The 16735-nt window shown below is 35.2% G+C and overlaps 3 protein-coding genes across 6 annotated transcripts; all 3 read left to right on the top strand.

Annotated features, from left to right (window-relative positions):
- The first annotated feature begins 1791 nt into the window (after positions 1–1791).
- On the top strand, positions 1792–4534 carry rap2c (RAP2C, member of RAS oncogene family). The gene is made up of 3 exons (XM_065271831.2): positions 1792–2684; positions 2964–3268; positions 3856–4534. The coding sequence occupies exons 1-2, from the start codon at positions 2412–2414 to the stop codon at positions 3240–3242; spliced, it is 552 nt and encodes a 183-aa protein (XP_065127903.1). The 5' UTR covers positions 1792–2411; the 3' UTR covers positions 3243–3268; positions 3856–4534.
- A 1379-nt stretch (positions 4535–5913) lies between these two features.
- LOC135755471 (UDP-N-acetylglucosamine transferase subunit ALG13) lies at positions 5914–7510 on the top strand. Its single transcript, XM_065271817.2, has 4 exons — positions 5914–6078; positions 6203–6365; positions 6823–6961; positions 7172–7510. The coding sequence occupies exons 1-4, from the start codon at positions 5998–6000 to the stop codon at positions 7281–7283; spliced, it is 495 nt and encodes a 164-aa protein (XP_065127889.1). The 5' UTR covers positions 5914–5997; the 3' UTR covers positions 7284–7510.
- A 114-nt stretch (positions 7511–7624) lies between these two features.
- il2rgb (interleukin 2 receptor, gamma b) lies at positions 7625–13126 on the top strand. Of its 4 annotated transcripts, none has more exons than XM_065271815.2 (12): positions 7631–7758; positions 8071–8158; positions 8291–8469; positions 8610–8749; positions 8828–8978; positions 9069–9156; positions 9550–9634; positions 9744–10700; positions 11544–11610; positions 11867–11932; positions 12201–12307; positions 12741–13119. In XM_065271815.2, the coding sequence occupies exons 1-8, from the start codon at positions 7674–7676 to the stop codon at positions 9933–9935; spliced, it is 1008 nt and encodes a 335-aa protein (XP_065127887.1). In that variant the 5' UTR covers positions 7631–7673; the 3' UTR covers positions 9936–10700; positions 11544–11610; positions 11867–11932; positions 12201–12307; positions 12741–13119. The 4 variants fall into 4 exon arrangements, with proteins under 4 accessions (XP_065127888.1, XP_065127887.1, XP_065127886.1 ...); XM_065271814.2 differs by having other exon boundaries at positions 11488–11610; XM_065271816.2 differs by having other exon boundaries at positions 7625–7758; positions 8071–8154; positions 9744–11610; positions 12741–13126.
- Positions 13127–16735: the final 3609 nt, after the last annotated feature.

The following is a 16735-nucleotide window of genomic DNA, read 5'->3' as shown; positions in this document are numbered from 1 at the left end:
CATTTAGTGCAGAGATCAGCTCATTTGCATGTTAAAGGACACACCCAAATGGACACATTTTTGCACAGACATACAAAGTAACCATTTTAACATGCTATAATAAATATATATTTTTACAGTCTATGGTAAAGAGCAGTTTCAGCACTCGGACAGCTCCATGAGTTTAAAAAAAAAATTCTCATCCATATCCACAGGACAAAGTACACAGCCCCTAAGGGGACATTGGAGTAAAAATTATCTAAAGTTTAGTTTTATGTGCTCACGTGAAGCTTTCATGTGCTCACGTGAAACATTCATGTGCCCATGCGAAACCTTCATGTGGAGAATTTTTTTTTAAAGTTTAGTTTTGCGTGCTCACGTGAAACTATCGCGCGCTCACATGAAACTTTCGCTTTTACGTGCGTGCGCGATAGTTTCATGTGAGCACGCGAAACTAAACTTTAAAAGAAAATTCTGCACATGAAGGTTTCGCGTGAGCACATGAAAGTTTCACGTTAGCACATGAAACTAAACTTTATTTAAATTTTGCTCCATGTCCCCTTAGGGGCTCCATAACAAAGTAATCATATACAAAAATTTATTAAAAATAAATGCAATATTTATAATCTTTTACATTTAAATTTTTTTATTTTTCATATTTAAAAACGTTTGTGTGCTGCTGCGCATCCACGTGTGTGATAAGTCACACGTGTGTTGTCATTCCCTTTATAGGCGCATATTACTAACGCGCTCATCCATTAACAAAAACAACATTGCGCTATTGACTTAGACCAGGTTTTAGTTGGTGTCTTTTTAGTTGCCTCAAAATAGCAACATGCCAACAATGTGCCTTGAATACACCTTGTTTTCAGACGTAAATGCATTTGTTATTTAAACACTTCCATTGCGCTGCATTGCGCCGGGGGTATGATAGGGCCCTGTATCACAAAAAAATTGGTTTCTGTCACACTTTTAGTGGTTTTACCAACAAAGGCCACTAGGTGTCAATGGTTAGCTGCATAGTCTTGTAACAAATTAATAAATTACTGTAACCGCATTATTATGCACATTTTCATATATGAAATAAACATTTAACAAAATGACTGTCACTATACAGTTTCTATCATCAGATGGCCTCAAAATATGAAAACTACATTCTTAGAGCTTTCCAACAATGTGTGGAAGTTTATAGGATATTAGTGTTATAAATATATAATCATTCATATGAACTCCAATGGGGTTAGTGACATTTCACAAAATGACGGTCACTATACAATTTATATCATCAAATGGTGATGAAATGTAAGAACTAGATTCTTGGAGCTTTCCAACGATATATTCTTTGTCAGAAATTATTGTTTTAAATATGTAATGCCACATGTCTCACCTATGGGACAGTGACAGTTAAAGGGTTTAATATGCCTTGGATTGTTTATATGCAATTGTTAAAAATCAAAAAGGCAATGAATGTTACAATTAAATGTTTAAATACCATATGTTACAGGGTTGTCTTTTATTTTGCGGTGCTGAAACGTATTTCAACAATATTTTTGTCTTTTGTCATCGATAAAGCCAGTAACCTTTCAAACATTTTTTTCAAACGCGGACCAATCAGAACACAGTCACAAGGAAGGTTCATTCAAAAATACCAAGCTGAATTCAAGTTACTTATAACTAGAAAATGAATAGCCATTCAAATGCCATGGGCAAATGTGTACACTTTAACAAATGCAACATATATAAAATACTTTCAAAACGCTGTCGTCTATATTTAATTGCGGCTATTATTGTGACAGTGACGCAATTTCCGGCGGATGTTTATTGGTCAGTGTAAGGTGTGTGCGCGAGAAAGCGCCGTTGCGGGGCCGACGCTGCTTCTGTCTGGTGTCGATATGCAGAGGCGCGCCGGGAGAGAGAGTCACGAGAGTAAAAGGAATGCAGGAAACCAAGACGGCGTGTATAAGTTGACGATTCCAGAGGCCGAATCCTAAATCCGTTGTTTATATTTAACGATCGATCCGACGCTTTAAACCAGCAGCAAGGGCTGTTTATGTGTGAGTGTCGCGCGCAGGCAGCTAACGCTAGTCATGTAGCGCTCCATTCACACAGACGCTAACATGGACACGACTTCACATAATACTGATGAAATGTATCGCCTTTGTGTCCAACTAACACTTATCTAAACCGATCCCTATGGAGATTGTGTGCATATGGAGGGACGTTGTGGATTTAGCTAGTCAGAACACAACATACACCCATAGGAAACGCTCTCCTGTGTTAAACCTGTGACTTTGATTTGTTAAAACCCGATAAAAGTGCGGTTCGGGTGTTGCTCTGATCATAAACCTCTCGAGAGACTGCTTTATTTTATGTTTTTATGGCCGGTGTTGAGCAGATAAAGTTGCCTGTAGCTTAAGCTCGGACCAGACTAAATGAAGGAGTATAAGGTTGTTGTGTTGGGCAGCGGCGGCGTGGGTAAGTCCGCACTAACGGTCCAGTTTGTGACCGGGACATTCATAGAGAAATATGACCCGACCATCGAGGACTTCTATAGGAAGGAAATCGAGGTGGATTCGTCTCCCTCGGTGCTGGAGATTCTGGACACTGCTGGCACCGAGCAGTTTGCGTCCATGCGAGATCTGTATATAAAAAATGGGCAAGGCTTCATTTTAGTATACAGCCTTGTCAACCAGCAGTCCTTTCAGGTGAGTGATACACCTTATGGTGATACCGAAAAAGCAAATGGGTACTTTAGGTGTAGATTTGGAGATTATTATATTACCATTTTATTAACACTATTGAAAACCGCCCCTGCTTGGTGACTTAAATGTCTTCACAGTAAAAAAAAAGAATAAACAGAAAATCATAAGTTGTGTCATGTAAAGGTAGTTGATGGTATATAGGCAACAGGTTGGATATTATATATTATATAGTTATTTGATGTATCATTCCCATAAACACACCCATATCTCAATGCTTCACAGGACATCAGACCGATGCGGGACCAGATTGTTCGCGTGAAACGCTTTGAGAAGGTGCCTCTGATCTTGGTGGGGAATAAGGTGGACCTGGAGTCCGAGCGGGAGGTTGCAGGCTCCGATGGCCGTGCCCTTGCACAAGAATGGGGTTGCCCCTTCATAGAGACCTCGGCCAAAAGCAAGAGCATGGTGGATGAGCTGTTCGCCGAGATCGTGAGGCAGATGAACTACACCACTTTGCCCGAGAAGCAGGAGCAATGCTGCACCGCCTGTGTTGTGCAGTGAGCTTCCTGGCTTTACGTTTACTCCAGGTATGAACAAACATTTTGGCTAAGTATATACACATCTCCTTTAGAGGGTTATGCTATATTTCCCATTGTAAATGTCTATTCATGCCTTCATATCTGTTTAAATGATCATTTCATTCTTGATGTTTAGCTCGGTTATTATACTTCTTGTACTATTTATCCCACGTTCTTTGTGGTGCAAGAGTGTCGTTTCAATAGAGAATGGAGAGGTAAGCAGCTCTAGGCTGACTCAGCTCTGTTATCATTGGATCACACCAAGAATGTGGCATGAAGAATAAAACTGCCTAATCCCAATAGCAGTGAGATGAAGCATAAAAAGACAGAGCTGTCTGGGCTAGCAGTCAGCCACATGACAACGTGGAGAATCCTTGTAAAGCAAAAGGAAAACCTAACATCCTGAATGGAAAGTGATGTTGCAAAACAGGAAACCCAGAGAATTGTGTGACTACCCAGATGCGTCATTTCATTGATGTCTTTATGTAAACTTTTTTTTTTTGCATCTCTCTTTAAGACAGATGACAGTGTATATGGTTTTTTCTTGTCAGTACAGTACATTGTTGTGTTACAGTTTGCATTTCTGTGTTTCATAGGCACAATATCCCGATGAAAACTCTTAAACCGGTCAATGCTTTGATGATCTTAGGACCCTATGAGCCACAACCTGTGCCACTGAGCCCCTTGAACTCTGATACTTAAAGACTTGCAAGGCATGGCTTTGCTGCCCAGAAGTAAATCAACGCAGGGTCTTGTGAAATCCACTGGGTCTGGATTGTGTAGAGCACATATACAATATCTTCAAGTTATCTTTGGGAAACAAGTCAAGTCTGCAAATTGGAGCACAGAAAACTTTTGGGAATGGGGATATCTGTGACAGGGCTATTAATAGGTATTTTTCTTATATAGGGAAAGGGATATGACGAGCAGGTCAGCTCAGGGCTGCCATACCCCTGAGGAAGCTCTGTTGTACATTTTCCTGTTTTTCTTTTAACATATTAAGTTTGATATCTTATTATAAAGGTTTAACAGCCATTATGCAGGTTTGAGACCTCAATATATAACGTTTCTTTTGTTTTCTCTGGTTTTTTTTAACTGCTGGTATGTATGCTTTCTCTCCTAATACTCTATTTATAAAAGTCTTTAATTACCAAGATAGAAAAATGTTGCGTTTTTATATTCTGTTGGCTGTTTTGGCTTTTTGTGACTACAGTATGCTTTGTTTCTGATGTACAGCATTGATGATGCCTTAAATGAATACAGTCTGAAACCTGTTGTCAGTCTTTCCTTACTTGTAATTCTTCCTTTCCATTATGTCGTAACTTATTCCCTACAGCTTGTTTTGTTGGTTTGCCAGAAAGGTGTGGATTTATGGTTTTGACCACTGCTCAGACCAAAGAAGCATCTGGGATCACAATAGGAGATTTGTAGTGTTTTGCCAAATGGAAGTGGTTGGCTGCCCTTATTAATACCAGGCCCCTTCATCATAATAAGAGTATGACTATTACCTAATCGCATGAAATTATAAAAATGCACCAAAGATGGGGTTGTCCAATAAAGATTTTTTAGAGACGTCTCTAAAACAAAACAACAAAATCTAAATCATGAATAAATCACAATCTGCTTTTGCTAATGACATTTAAGATGCCAGGAAATAACCTTTATTGGTTATAAAAGATCTCATTATGGGTATGACAAAGTAACTAAAATGTGAGAGTCTTGTGATGAGTAACCGAAAGAGCTTGTAGAGGGATATTGTTTGTTTACATGCCCCATAGTAGATGGGCAAAACTCACCTTTGAATTTTATTTAGTTAATTTCTACACATTAATATGAATAATAAAATATATGTACTCTTATTCAATACTTTAAATTCTTACTCCACAAAATGTTTTACTTAAATGCATTTTATTACAAAAACAGCCTTTTAGTGCAATATTGAGGAAGTTTGAAATTAAGACTTTTTTCCTCTCTGTTCAAGTTAGACGTTTAAGAAAATGAGTAAAGTTCTGTGTTGAAATGGAAAAAAAACTGCTGGAATAATAACCATCTGGAGCATTTAAAAGTTCAGATATGTGTGGCAAAGTGGCTTGACAGCAGCCACTTCTGAATCAAAGGCATGTGACACCAACATTGATATGACACAGAATTCATAGTTATTCACATAACTAAAAATAACAAAAGTAGATAATCTAATCTAAAAACAATTTTTTTACACTGAAGATTTAATTTGCTAGTTTATTTTTAAAGAACACAGTAAAGCAGAAAAAAATCCATTAAGCAGAGGTTAATGTATTTGCAAAAAAAAAAAAAACATTACATATTGCATAAAAAGCATTTTAGGCCTGGCTTGTAGAACCATATAAATGTTACAAACATATTCAGATATGTATTATCAACCTTTTATTTTTGCTTAATAGATTTTAATGTGTGCTCTCTATTTTATTTGAATATTTAGTACAAGCTTTGATTGATAAAATTTTTCAAAAATATATATATTTCGATACCTCTTTTAAAGACTCATTTAGTAAAGCCTACTTTTACCTTTGCCATGTGAAAGGCGAATATTTAACATAAGCAGTGAAGTATTCGTTGCTGTTTTAAAAGCATGACTTTTATTTTGAAGGGAAGAAGTTACAGACACCGTCATATTTACGCGGTTCTAACTGTTTCTGTTTTCCATTTTGGTTCATCAGAATCACATCACATAACCATCTAAATTCTTTAAAACTAATGCGATGAAAACTGTATTTCTTACTGTCGGAACAACATGTTTTGATGATTTAATTGTCACTGTGACTTCAAATGAATGCGTGCAGGTAATGATATATTTTATCACTTGACAGTAACTTACCTGTATATTTAATAATACAAAGTGAAGCGTTCTAAACATATATCATGGCTTAACTCTATAACTCATTTTATACACTTGTTCATGTGAAGGCATTAATTGATCGTGGCTACACAGACATGGTGCTTCAGGTTGGCAGAGGATCGGTCGTGCCTGATCCAGAGATCTGTCCGGGTCTGAGACTTCAAGTGTTTCGTTTTAAAGACTCAATCGCTGAGGACATGAGACACGCAGACCTTGTCATCAGTCATGCTGGTGGGTAAAACACTAACCTACACGATTATAATTAAATTAAGTGTGTTTGACCTAATGACATCAAAGTACCACGAGAGTTGACTGCTCCTTATGCTTTTAAATCGTTCTCGCGGTACTTTGATGTCATACGGTCTGCGTAGTGCCGCATGACATTAAACACGTAACGTTATTCAGTACAGGTACAGTAAAGCAATAATTGTTATTTGGCGAAACCCCCTTTAATAAAATACCCACTGTAAAAAGTTTTCAAGTTAATCATTACCCCAAATTAGATAATGATTAACATATCAATTTATTATTTTTGTTCTATGTGCTACCTAATGTAAATAATACAGTAAAACTGATCTAATTACATATATGTATATATATTTAATCTTGGTCTAAGAGTATTGATCATTTTAAACCATTTGCTCCTTTAGTTTAAGGACTTACTTAACTGTCTCCTCTACCACATTAGGAGCTGGAAGCTGTTTGGAAGCACTTGGAGCTAATAAAGCTCTTATCGTAGTGGTCAATGACAAATTAATGGACAATCACCAGCTGGAGCTTGCAAAGCAACTGCAAGCTGATTCACACCTTATTTACTGCACCTGCAGGTTTGTTTTATAAACTTCCAATTATGAGCTTTTAATCACTGTACTCTTAACTAGTACTAGCAGTTAACAGAATTGAAATGATCACTGTTCTATATTTTTAGTTTCCCCATTATCCCTAAATTTGATGGAGATTATTCACAGGATTCTTACTGATGTTTGTTGTCCACACGCATCATCTTTGTTTGTGTTGTTTTTATCTCTTTATCGCAGCACCCTGCCTCAGACATTAAAAGATATGGATCTTGCTTCATTGACAACATACATGCCTGGTGAACCTCAGAAATTTGGGAACTTTTTAGATAAGGCTATGGGACTGGTTTGAGTACTGTCTCTTGAACTGTGGTCAGCTCAGGATGTGGATCAAACTGCATTACTGAGACGTGTTGTGCAATTTTGGTAAATTTACCAACCAAATATTGTTATGGTGTGATGAGGGTTTGTATATAGTAGTTGTGCAGCTGTGTTCTGTAGGGTGGCCTCTTTTTTGACACATTGTATAATAAAAATATAATGATTTAAGTTTCCAATAAAAATGAGGTATTTGAATAATTTGTTTTTGTTTTGAGTTGTGAGTGACACATTTAGCGTCTGTCACTTTGCTAGATAATTTATACACAAAGAACCGGACGTTGTCAAGGAAACACGCAGTAGTGAACATCCTGTGTAGGCTTGGACTACATTCATATTTTTACTCAGACGCTTAGAGGAGAGCATGACTTATACACACAGATCAAGGCTATATTTGGTGGTTTTGTGCTTTTTGTTCTCTGAAAGATGCTGGTCAGCGGCTGCCCTGAGTAAGTATATCATTACACACAAAATGGTTTTATTAATAAAGAGTAATGTGTTATAAAAGTATGTAAACTTTTATGATTCATCAAAAGATAGTAAAAACAGTCATCATTAAAATATAATATAATATATAATTTTGTATTATTTATTTTTACATTTAAGTCTTCTAAAATACAATGCTAAAAGTAATTCAAACATTTAAGCACTACAGTTTCAGATGGGGATTTCCACTGTGTTCATATCATTTTATCTGTATTATGGTTATTATGACGATGCATTACCATAGAAAGATCTTACAGACAAATTGGCCTGTGTAGGTGTGCAGTGTATGATCATCAACCTTCAGTATGTGGAGTGCACATGGCACCCAAAGACATCAGAGATGAATTACACCTTCAGCAGTGCGTAAGTCTGCTAAAAGTTGTGTGGCTCTGCTTTATTCTTCAACATATTGCTGAATTTTTAATGCACATATTTCATGGCCTTTTTTAAAGTATTCTGACATGATAAATATTGATGAAAATGTTTGATTTTTAGATTTAGAGATAAGACTTCTCACAAAGACTGCCCAGAATACATACTGGAACACAATTACACTATTGGCTGCAGAATCCCTTTAAAAAGAAAAGATGATCAATTTTACAAATTTTATACAAATACATATATTGGAGGAAACAAATCACTTTCTCGAGATTTTGATTCCCTACAAAGATATGGTAAGATGACTGACTGATATTCCTACAAACAATGCATGATGGTTCAGTAACATCAAAAATGACTATAATATGCATAGTTGGGCCGAATAAATTCTAACCAGTATTTAACTCAAATTGTGTTTGTACATCTGTTTATCTAGTGCAGTTAAACCCTCCTTATAACCTCTCAGCGGTATGGTTTGAACAAAACGGCACACTTGTTCTGCAATGGAAAAACAGTACTCGTAGCAACTGTGCAGTCTATATGGTGCACCAGCAGACAGACACAATCCAGGCAAAGGTGAGAGAAAAACTGTGAAGAGAAATGTAGTTGTATATCCCTGGCCATGTGTCATTTCCATGTCTTTTGTGTTCACAGTTCACTAATGTGACAGGAACATCATACACTCCAACGCACATATCACCAAATAAACATAATGTTTTCCGGGTGAGGAGCACCGTTTCGGATAATTGTGGACCTTCAGATTTCTGGAGTAACTGGAGTGCTACAGTGGAGTGGGGCACTGCAGGTACAATGACATACAGTAGTGGGGATATGGTGGATTTGGTTTTATTTTTGTCCCCTAACTGTTTTCTATTCATATTTCTCCATTATATAGAAAACATCACGAGGTGGCAAGGGTTACTTGGTATTTTGCCAGTCTTGCTGCTATTACTATTGGTGTCGTTATTGTGCTACTGTGAGAGGTAAGAGATCTGTTCTGTGCATTTATTTCTCAACTTGAAATTTATTAAAGGTATGGTTCACCCAAGAATACAGGTCCTGTCATTATTTACTTACCCACATGTAATGTCTGAACTAAAGAGGACTGCGTAAAATTTCTCTCTTACTTACTATCACTTTTATGATACTTTTATTATGCATCTTTTATAATTAAATCTTAATACCCACGGTCCCCATTCACTTGCATTTTACAAAAACTTTTATTATAACAACCTTTTATGTTCTATATAAAAAATGTACACCGATTTGAGGGTGAAATTTAAGATTTTATGGCATAATGATACAGCTGGTTGTTCTATATGAAATATAGAACGTATCTAATACATTATTCAATTAATAATTTCTTCAATGTATAGGAAAAAGATCACCTTACTTCCAATAGTGCCTGACCCTAGCAAGAACTTACAGGATTTGTTCCATAAACATGATGGAAATGTTGAGGTATCCACTCTTTATATACATATTAATGCTTTACTTCTGCAAAGACACTGTTGCTTTTAATACTTGAATGCATTCAAGTGATCAACGTTCAATTTTCTAACCTGCTCAGAGCTGGGTTTACATCTCTAAAGAGCTAAAGGAAGCTTTTGATCCAGACTATACAGAGCCTTCCTGTGATGTGTGTGAGGTTACACCCCCTTGTGATGTCAGTGCTACACCTGTGGCCACTCCTACCTCTGAGACTGACACCTGTGATAGGACAAACAGTGAAGAAATGCCTGCAAAACAGCTTAGTTTATAGGCTAACGTGGTATATTTACTGTTCAACTGTGCTGTTAGGCCATTTTTACTTGGTGTGTTCACGTGCTGAATGCTCTGATGCTGTTTTCTATTCATAATGTTAATACAATATTTTCTGTTTGAGCATGCTGATGTTTAATAAATAAAGGGATTAACAAAGACATTGGCTTTATGTATACAATTATTTTGTTTGTTGGATATATGCATGTTAATATATTTAGTTTGTAACTTTTTGAATGAATTTTAAAACAATAAAAAAAAACTAATTATTGCAATATAAATTTGTTATTGTTTAATCTTTCTCAGGCCAAGAATAATTTTTTCCTCATCACAGGCTACTTTTTCTTCTCTTGTTCCGTGTCATTGTGACATCACTGTTCTAAAGATTATGTTACAGTAATTTCTGAGCGTTGTTACACCAGACAGCATCTTAAAAAGTAACCAGCAGCCAGTGTTCAGTTTCTTTAGCTTTCTGCAATAATGTTTGTTAAAATTGAACATGGAGGTAAGATGCATTCATTTCTTGTTGTTGTCATATACCGGTAGGATTATTTAAATGTCAACAAAATAAAGGCAATCTACATTTTTAACTTAAAATATGTTTTTTTCATTTTTCTATTTGATATATTCTGGTTTTTTATTGTATGACAAAAAGCTGATGTGATGTTTTTATCTTTAGAAAGTAAAGATTTCCTTGTCAACATCGATTGTCAAGTGGGTTTCTTCATGCAGTATATAAGAACCAGATTGGGACTGGCAGAGTCAGGTATCAACACCTCCCTTAGTATATGCAGAGGTTATGTATAATCGTCACAATTACATGAATGAAGTTATACTGTGAAGATTCTTTTGTTGAATTGAATGATAAATATGCGTTGATGGTCAGCAGAGGAACTTTAGGGAAATTATATTAGGTTCTTTCTAATAAATACTTTTTCTTGTCACAAACACATAGGAATTGTACATAGTATAGTTTAACATCGAGTAAATGACTTATGTCACTGTGAACTGTACCTGAGAGTAGGTCAGACTGGCTCATCTTTAGGTCAGAAAAGGTTAGGTGAGATCAGTGTGCCTCTTCAAACTCCCATAACCTCAGTGCAGGAGCTCTGGTGTTAAAATTTCACACTATCTCTTCACACATACTACTAAAACAGTGTCTTGTTACATCTGTGGCATGTTAGGGATGTTACCTGGAAGCTTAATATCTTCATTAATAGAGCAGTCATTACTCTTGTCATTAACACTATTCTTCTCCATAATGCGTCTGCGGTCCTCTGTTAAGCTGTGAAGTAAAATGATGCATAGAGAAAGGATACTATAACACTTTGACACCTATCTGAAATTGTATCCCTTAAGATTGTCTATCCTGAAGTGTGTGTATGTGTGTGTTTCTCTCTGTGTGCTGTTTATTTCTATAGATACTTATTTCTATACATTTTTATTGTTACATTCTTAAGTTGTTATATTTGCTCTGTAAGCTTCTGTCATCGAAATTCTTTGTGTATGCGCACAATAAAGCTCATTGTAATTCTGATATGTGTGTGTTTCAGAGCTCATAGATTTGTGTGATAATCAAGGAGCAATGAAATTTCTCTTCCTATCCCAGAATAAACACAGGTGGACTAATGAACTGCTTAAGCCTAGAGAGACTTTTATTGTCTGCAGCATCAACCGTGAGTCTGACGCTTCTGCATCAGTTTACTAGCTCAGTTTAAATTCAGTTCAGGGTCTGTCTGTTATATTGTCTTTTTTGCATTTCTGTATTTTATAAAGATATTGGAATTGTCTGTTTGTAAACAGAGGATGAGGCTATGATAATGCTTGGCCTTATTATCGCACTTGATATAGATACTTAGTTTCAAATAGCTAGCTGGTAAAAAAAAGTGTATCAAAGTCTAAAGTTAAGTTTTTCCTTGTTTTTGTTTAAAGGTTCTTCTAATGGTGCATATACTTCTGTCACACCCCTACTGTCCGGTGTTGATTCTGCTTTATTAGGTACCATAACACACATAATGTCAGCCAGTCTCACTAATTTGATATACCTTTGAGGAAAATAGCTTAAACACTCTTGAAAATACACAATGCCGTAGAACAACAATTGTTCCGTATAAAAAACCTTTAACATCTGAAGAACCTTTCTGTTTATAAAAAGGTTATATGTGGTGAAAAAAGGTTCTTTAGGTAAAGTTTTTTTTAGATTATATGAAAATAATATTAAATATTGCTTTTATTTGTGTATGTATGTGATGCACATGTCTTATAGAGACTCTGCAGGGTCAGATTGGCTGTCTTGAGAGAAGTCGCCTGAAGCAGCTTTGTGTTTTGGAGGTTCATGTTGCATCAAAGGAAAGCAAAGCCCCACCCAAAACCGTGAGTCCTTTACCTCAAAATCTGTGTTCGCCTGCTTTCACCTCTAGTTTTTTTAAGTATTCTGAACACTAAACCTAAATTTTGTTATATACTATAAAAATCCTGTTAAACCTTACTGTTATTCTCAAAAATTAATTATATAAAATACATTTTCTGTGGGCATTGGCTAATAACCAAACGTAATTTTTTACTGTAATTTTTTTACAATGTATCTGTTGGTCAAGTAAATGGTTATCATTTAACTTACAAAAGTCAGGAATAAATACGATCTATAAGATTTCCCATAGATAGACAAATGCTTCCCATAGACAGCTGTTCACTTTATAATCTATAATAAATGTCAATTTAAATAAAGTGTTATATATTTGTGAAATAATATGTTATATATTACATTATGTGTGAGCAAGAATTTTGTGTTGTCTTCATTTGGCAGACTAAAAAAGGAAAACTACGCAAGTAAATAAAACCCAGCACCACACTTGGGACAGAAGGAGCAGAGACCGACCCTACAAACCTGAGCTATAGTATTCATGCTTATGTTACAATGCCGAGTCTCAGTTTGATTGATTAAAATTACAAACAGGTTCACCAGAAATGCTGCATTACTTTGTTTCTATTTAAAAGCTATGATGTTAATTTTATTACATGTATAGTTCTGGATCTGAACGTAATTGGTCAAAACTTAGTGTGTCACTGCAGAGATGCCAAATATTAACCTTTGTTTACATCAGGGATGAAATGTTTTAGTAAAATAATGGCACTAAATTATTTTTTATAATAAAACTATTTAAGGATAAATTGTGTCCGTGATGCTTTTCTTGTAATTACAGTCATATCTCTCCCTGCCTTTCTCAGTTTGTTTTTAAAAATGTCAGAATTTTCCATTGGTCCCTTGAAATTAAGCAACAGATGAGGTCATCATCTTGCTTGTGATTGGTTAGTATGAATACCTGTTTGTTACCAAGCTTTTCCCAGCTGGGTGCAAATTCAGAGAGAATCCTGTAGAGAATATTTATAGATTGATGTTTAAGACGCATCTGTATTTGATGTATTTTCCCCCTCTGTCTTCATTAATTTCTATTTAGTGCTTTGAAACAATGCAAAACACTAAATGTGCAATAGGAATTAAACTTGAATTGAATTTTTGGCAAGCTATCAACCTGTCTGAATGTTAACAACAGTGGGCGTGAACTACATTTCTGCAATAAGTCAAAGACATGATGATATCTTGAAATATAATTCAAGATCAATATCTTGTTTGCTTCGCACGGCCTCCCTCATCCATGCAGCTGCAGTTTTTCATCTGAACGTAGGCCCTGCAGGTGCAAACAACTTTATGATGTGTTACTCAGCACATAGATTTTTCCTCTTCAGCATTTCACCGTGTGGGCGGAATGAAGCCATTAGACAGGAACGTGTGGGTGAAATGCCAGTTAGTGGTTTTACCGTCTATGGCCATAATAATCTTTCATGACATCCTTCCCTGATGCACACAAACCTCCTGTTTTACCTTTTAAACCCCAATATGTACAATTTGGAAATGTCAGTTGTGTGCTAAAAAGGATGTTATACCGTGTGATAAGGTTTAATATGTTATAGATGGTACTGAGCAAAGACTGTAGTACTGCCCTATATTATGAACATGGTTACAGCTGTCAGCTTGACTGTGGTCAATATGTAATGCTTGACTTCCTCCATGCAGCTACCTCGGTGTAAATTCACTGAATCTCACATTCTTAAATATTTTTGATAGACATACATGATTTTGTTCAAGGAGTTTGTTCTATAATCATGTATTTATGAAATAATAATAGTTTAAATAAGGTTCGGTCTCTCCATAATACAATTAATTGATAAATATTAAATTGTTTTTAAAGAATAGTAAAGTACAGGTGTAACTTTTTTAGTAAATTTGCATAAGTTGCCCTCTTGTGGCTATAGTTTTTAGAAACATGAATGCTATGAAAAGCCTATTCTATTACATTTCTATATCCATTTGGAGTTTTTGCTGTTGTTGTGTAATTATAAAAAACACTGTTTATCTTTATTTTGAAAAATTCCAAGTGTCTATGGAATAGATCGATTGAAACGCTTCAAAATCAACCATTATTAAAAAAAAAAAAAAGACTTTCCAATTTCAGTTGGCACACATTTAAACCCCTCAGTGTCTGAGAATTGCAAAAAAATAATTTTTGTTACTGTGAAAAACCTTGTAATATTAAAGGTCAAATTTATATATTGTTGTACTGAACGTATGATGTGTATCAATTAACATTACTACAAAAAATTTGTTTTTTCACTTTTTTATTTTATTTTATGGTGAAATATGAGGGGGTTTTGTAAGTAAAATTCCCATTCCATTACATAAAAGCAGCCTTTTTGCAAAATGACCACTTGCGAGTTTTAGTGAACAAGAAGTTTCACCAGTAATGTAGAATTTAGAAATATAAACAATTAGAAATATATTTAGATTATTGTTTCTGTCTTTGTGTTTCTGTAAGTTTCTTTATGTGGGTCCAAAGTCTTGTGAAAGTGTGTTATTTACGATTAGCACATTAACACAAGTCCATTCTCCTCATACACAGAGGGTCTTATTTTTTAAGCATTCACTGCTCTTTGGGATCTCATCCCCCCTTCCTCATGATGTAGTAACTGGTACTTTTGAGGGATCCAAATAAGTGGTTGTTCTTCTTGGACATAAGTATGGTTTTTGTTTGGGGATTTTACAGTATACTTTATTTACCATAAATATTGATAAACATGTATTACCATTATAAAACATGATTTCTTTGTGTGTTTAATTACAGACAAACCAAACACTTGAAGTAAATATTACATTACAATGATCTCCATTAATGTATCCTTAAATATTCAGAAGATTTTATGTATAATGTTTTCTTAGTTGTGCCTCAACATTTACACTGTTTGTTTTTCAGCAGAGAAATAGACTCATGCATTATGTATGCATTTTTCCATAACACAAATCTTTAATCTAATACCTCATTGTAGTCTGTTAATCCAGAATTTGATGTTCTGCATTATGCTGATGTTTACTATGGAGTGTTGAGGCATTATAAGGTATTAGACAAATAGAAAATAATATTTACAAAACATATTAAACAAAATGTTTAATGCTCTATCTATTAATGCTATTCGCTTTGGATTTATGCATATGCTAAATATGCAAATATAAATGCTTTGACATTATTGCAGAAGTGTGTGCTTTTAAACTTGGTGAATTAATTACCAATTGCCAGAGATAAACCTGAGATAAACTACAAACACTGTCTGTAAGCACAGGACTTAAATTCCACCTTACCACATTCTGTTATTTTTGTTACATATTGCGTAAGTAAGGAAACAATGTTAAATGGCAAACACAATGAGTTAGTGTTATTTTATTCTGCCAGCCCCCATCCAACACCCCTGTAATTTATTCTCTATTATCCCCAAAAAAATTATGTAACCACATTTTAGAGTTTAAGGTAAGCTGTGATACACTTTAAATATTTTATATTTTATTTTTACCAGTAGAGTATTGAATGAATTCCAAATAGTCGTAACAAAAGAGGCATGTTAATTGTAGCTGGAGAGATGGTGGCATGTGTCCAGACAATAAAGGCCTGAAGGCTTTTGTTAAAATCACTTGTAAGGAACGAAACTGAAATACATCACATGATGAATAAGCACTGTTGTAATATTTGCTAATTTCCTCTGTCTGGAAAGATTCTGCAATAACACATAAAAAATTGACTCACCTTTCCCCTACATTGCCTATTTATTTACATCAAATGGTAATTTTACAAGCTGTTGTTATAGATAAGCATACATCCTTTCATTCTTACTGATTCTTAACACTTTCTCTATGTCTCTCTCTTCCTGTAAAGGTGAAACTGTATTCGTGGGGATGTTATCCTGAGCCCTGTAACATGAAGGTCCCACTAAGTTTCTCTATGGTATGTTTAATTTTAATTTAAAATATGGGGTGCTTAGAAATATTTTGGGTTATGTTAAAAGCTCTAAGACTGACCGCATTACAAGAAAATAGAACTTTACAATGATCCCTAATATCTCTATTGAGCAGTAAGACAATCTAAGGGTGAAATATCCACGTATTTGTTACTTTAAAGACATCTTTAGATAGATAATTTTGTGGGAGGCTATATTTAAAATGGTCAAGAACAAATAAAGATAAGAAACAAGTCAAGAAAGTTTTTTAAGACTGTAGATATTAGGCTACATTGAATTCAGTTGTCAGATTGCCTTACGTCATAAAAGTGGGTGGGCTTATTTTTGTTAACAGACAGGTACTTTTCCACCACTTGACACCGCTCATTGGCTCAGATGTCGGACATTATAAGTAGCGTGATTCTGCAGTACCGGAGACTGCCGTTTTACGACCGCGGTTTTAGGACTCTAGTTTTTTGT

Source organism: Paramisgurnus dabryanus, chromosome 16 (assembly GCF_030506205.2).
Source record: "Paramisgurnus dabryanus chromosome 16, PD_genome_1.1, whole genome shotgun sequence".
Lineage (NCBI taxonomy): Eukaryota > Metazoa > Chordata > Actinopteri > Cypriniformes > Cobitidae > Paramisgurnus > Paramisgurnus dabryanus.
Note: the sequence above shows the minus strand (reverse complement) of the source record. Positions and strands in the feature narration are given on the sequence as shown.

What these genes read in the sequence shown, in the direction of transcription:
- rap2c (XM_065271831.2), top strand. Translation starts at nt 2,412, where the DNA reads ATGAAGGAGTATAAGGTTGTTGTGTTGGGCAGCGGCGGCGTGGGTAAG. An exon ending in TCAACCAGCAGTCCTTTCAG is followed by an intron (nt 2,685 to 2,963) that starts GTGAGTGATACA and finishes AATGCTTCACAG; the next exon opens with GACATCAGACCGATGCGGGA.
- LOC135755471 (XM_065271817.2), top strand. Translation starts at nt 5,998, where the DNA reads ATGAAAACTGTATTTCTTACTGTCGGAACAACATGTTTTGATGATTTA. An exon ending in CCTTGTCATCAGTCATGCTG is followed by an intron (nt 6,366 to 6,822) that starts GTGGGTAAAACA and finishes CTACCACATTAG; the next exon opens with GAGCTGGAAGCTGTTTGGAA. An exon ending in CTTATTTACTGCACCTGCAG is followed by an intron (nt 6,962 to 7,171) that starts GTTTGTTTTATA and finishes TCTTTATCGCAG; the next exon opens with CACCCTGCCTCAGACATTAA.
- il2rgb (XM_065271813.2), top strand. Translation starts at nt 7,674, where the DNA reads ATGACTTATACACACAGATCAAGGCTATATTTGGTGGTTTTGTGCTTT. An exon ending in CAGACACAATCCAGGCAAAG is followed by an intron (nt 8,750 to 8,827) that starts GTGAGAGAAAAA and finishes TTGTGTTCACAG; the next exon opens with TTCACTAATGTGACAGGAAC. An exon ending in AACATGATGGAAATGTTGAG is followed by an intron (nt 9,635 to 9,743) that starts GTATCCACTCTT and finishes TAACCTGCTCAG; the next exon opens with AGCTGGGTTTACATCTCTAA.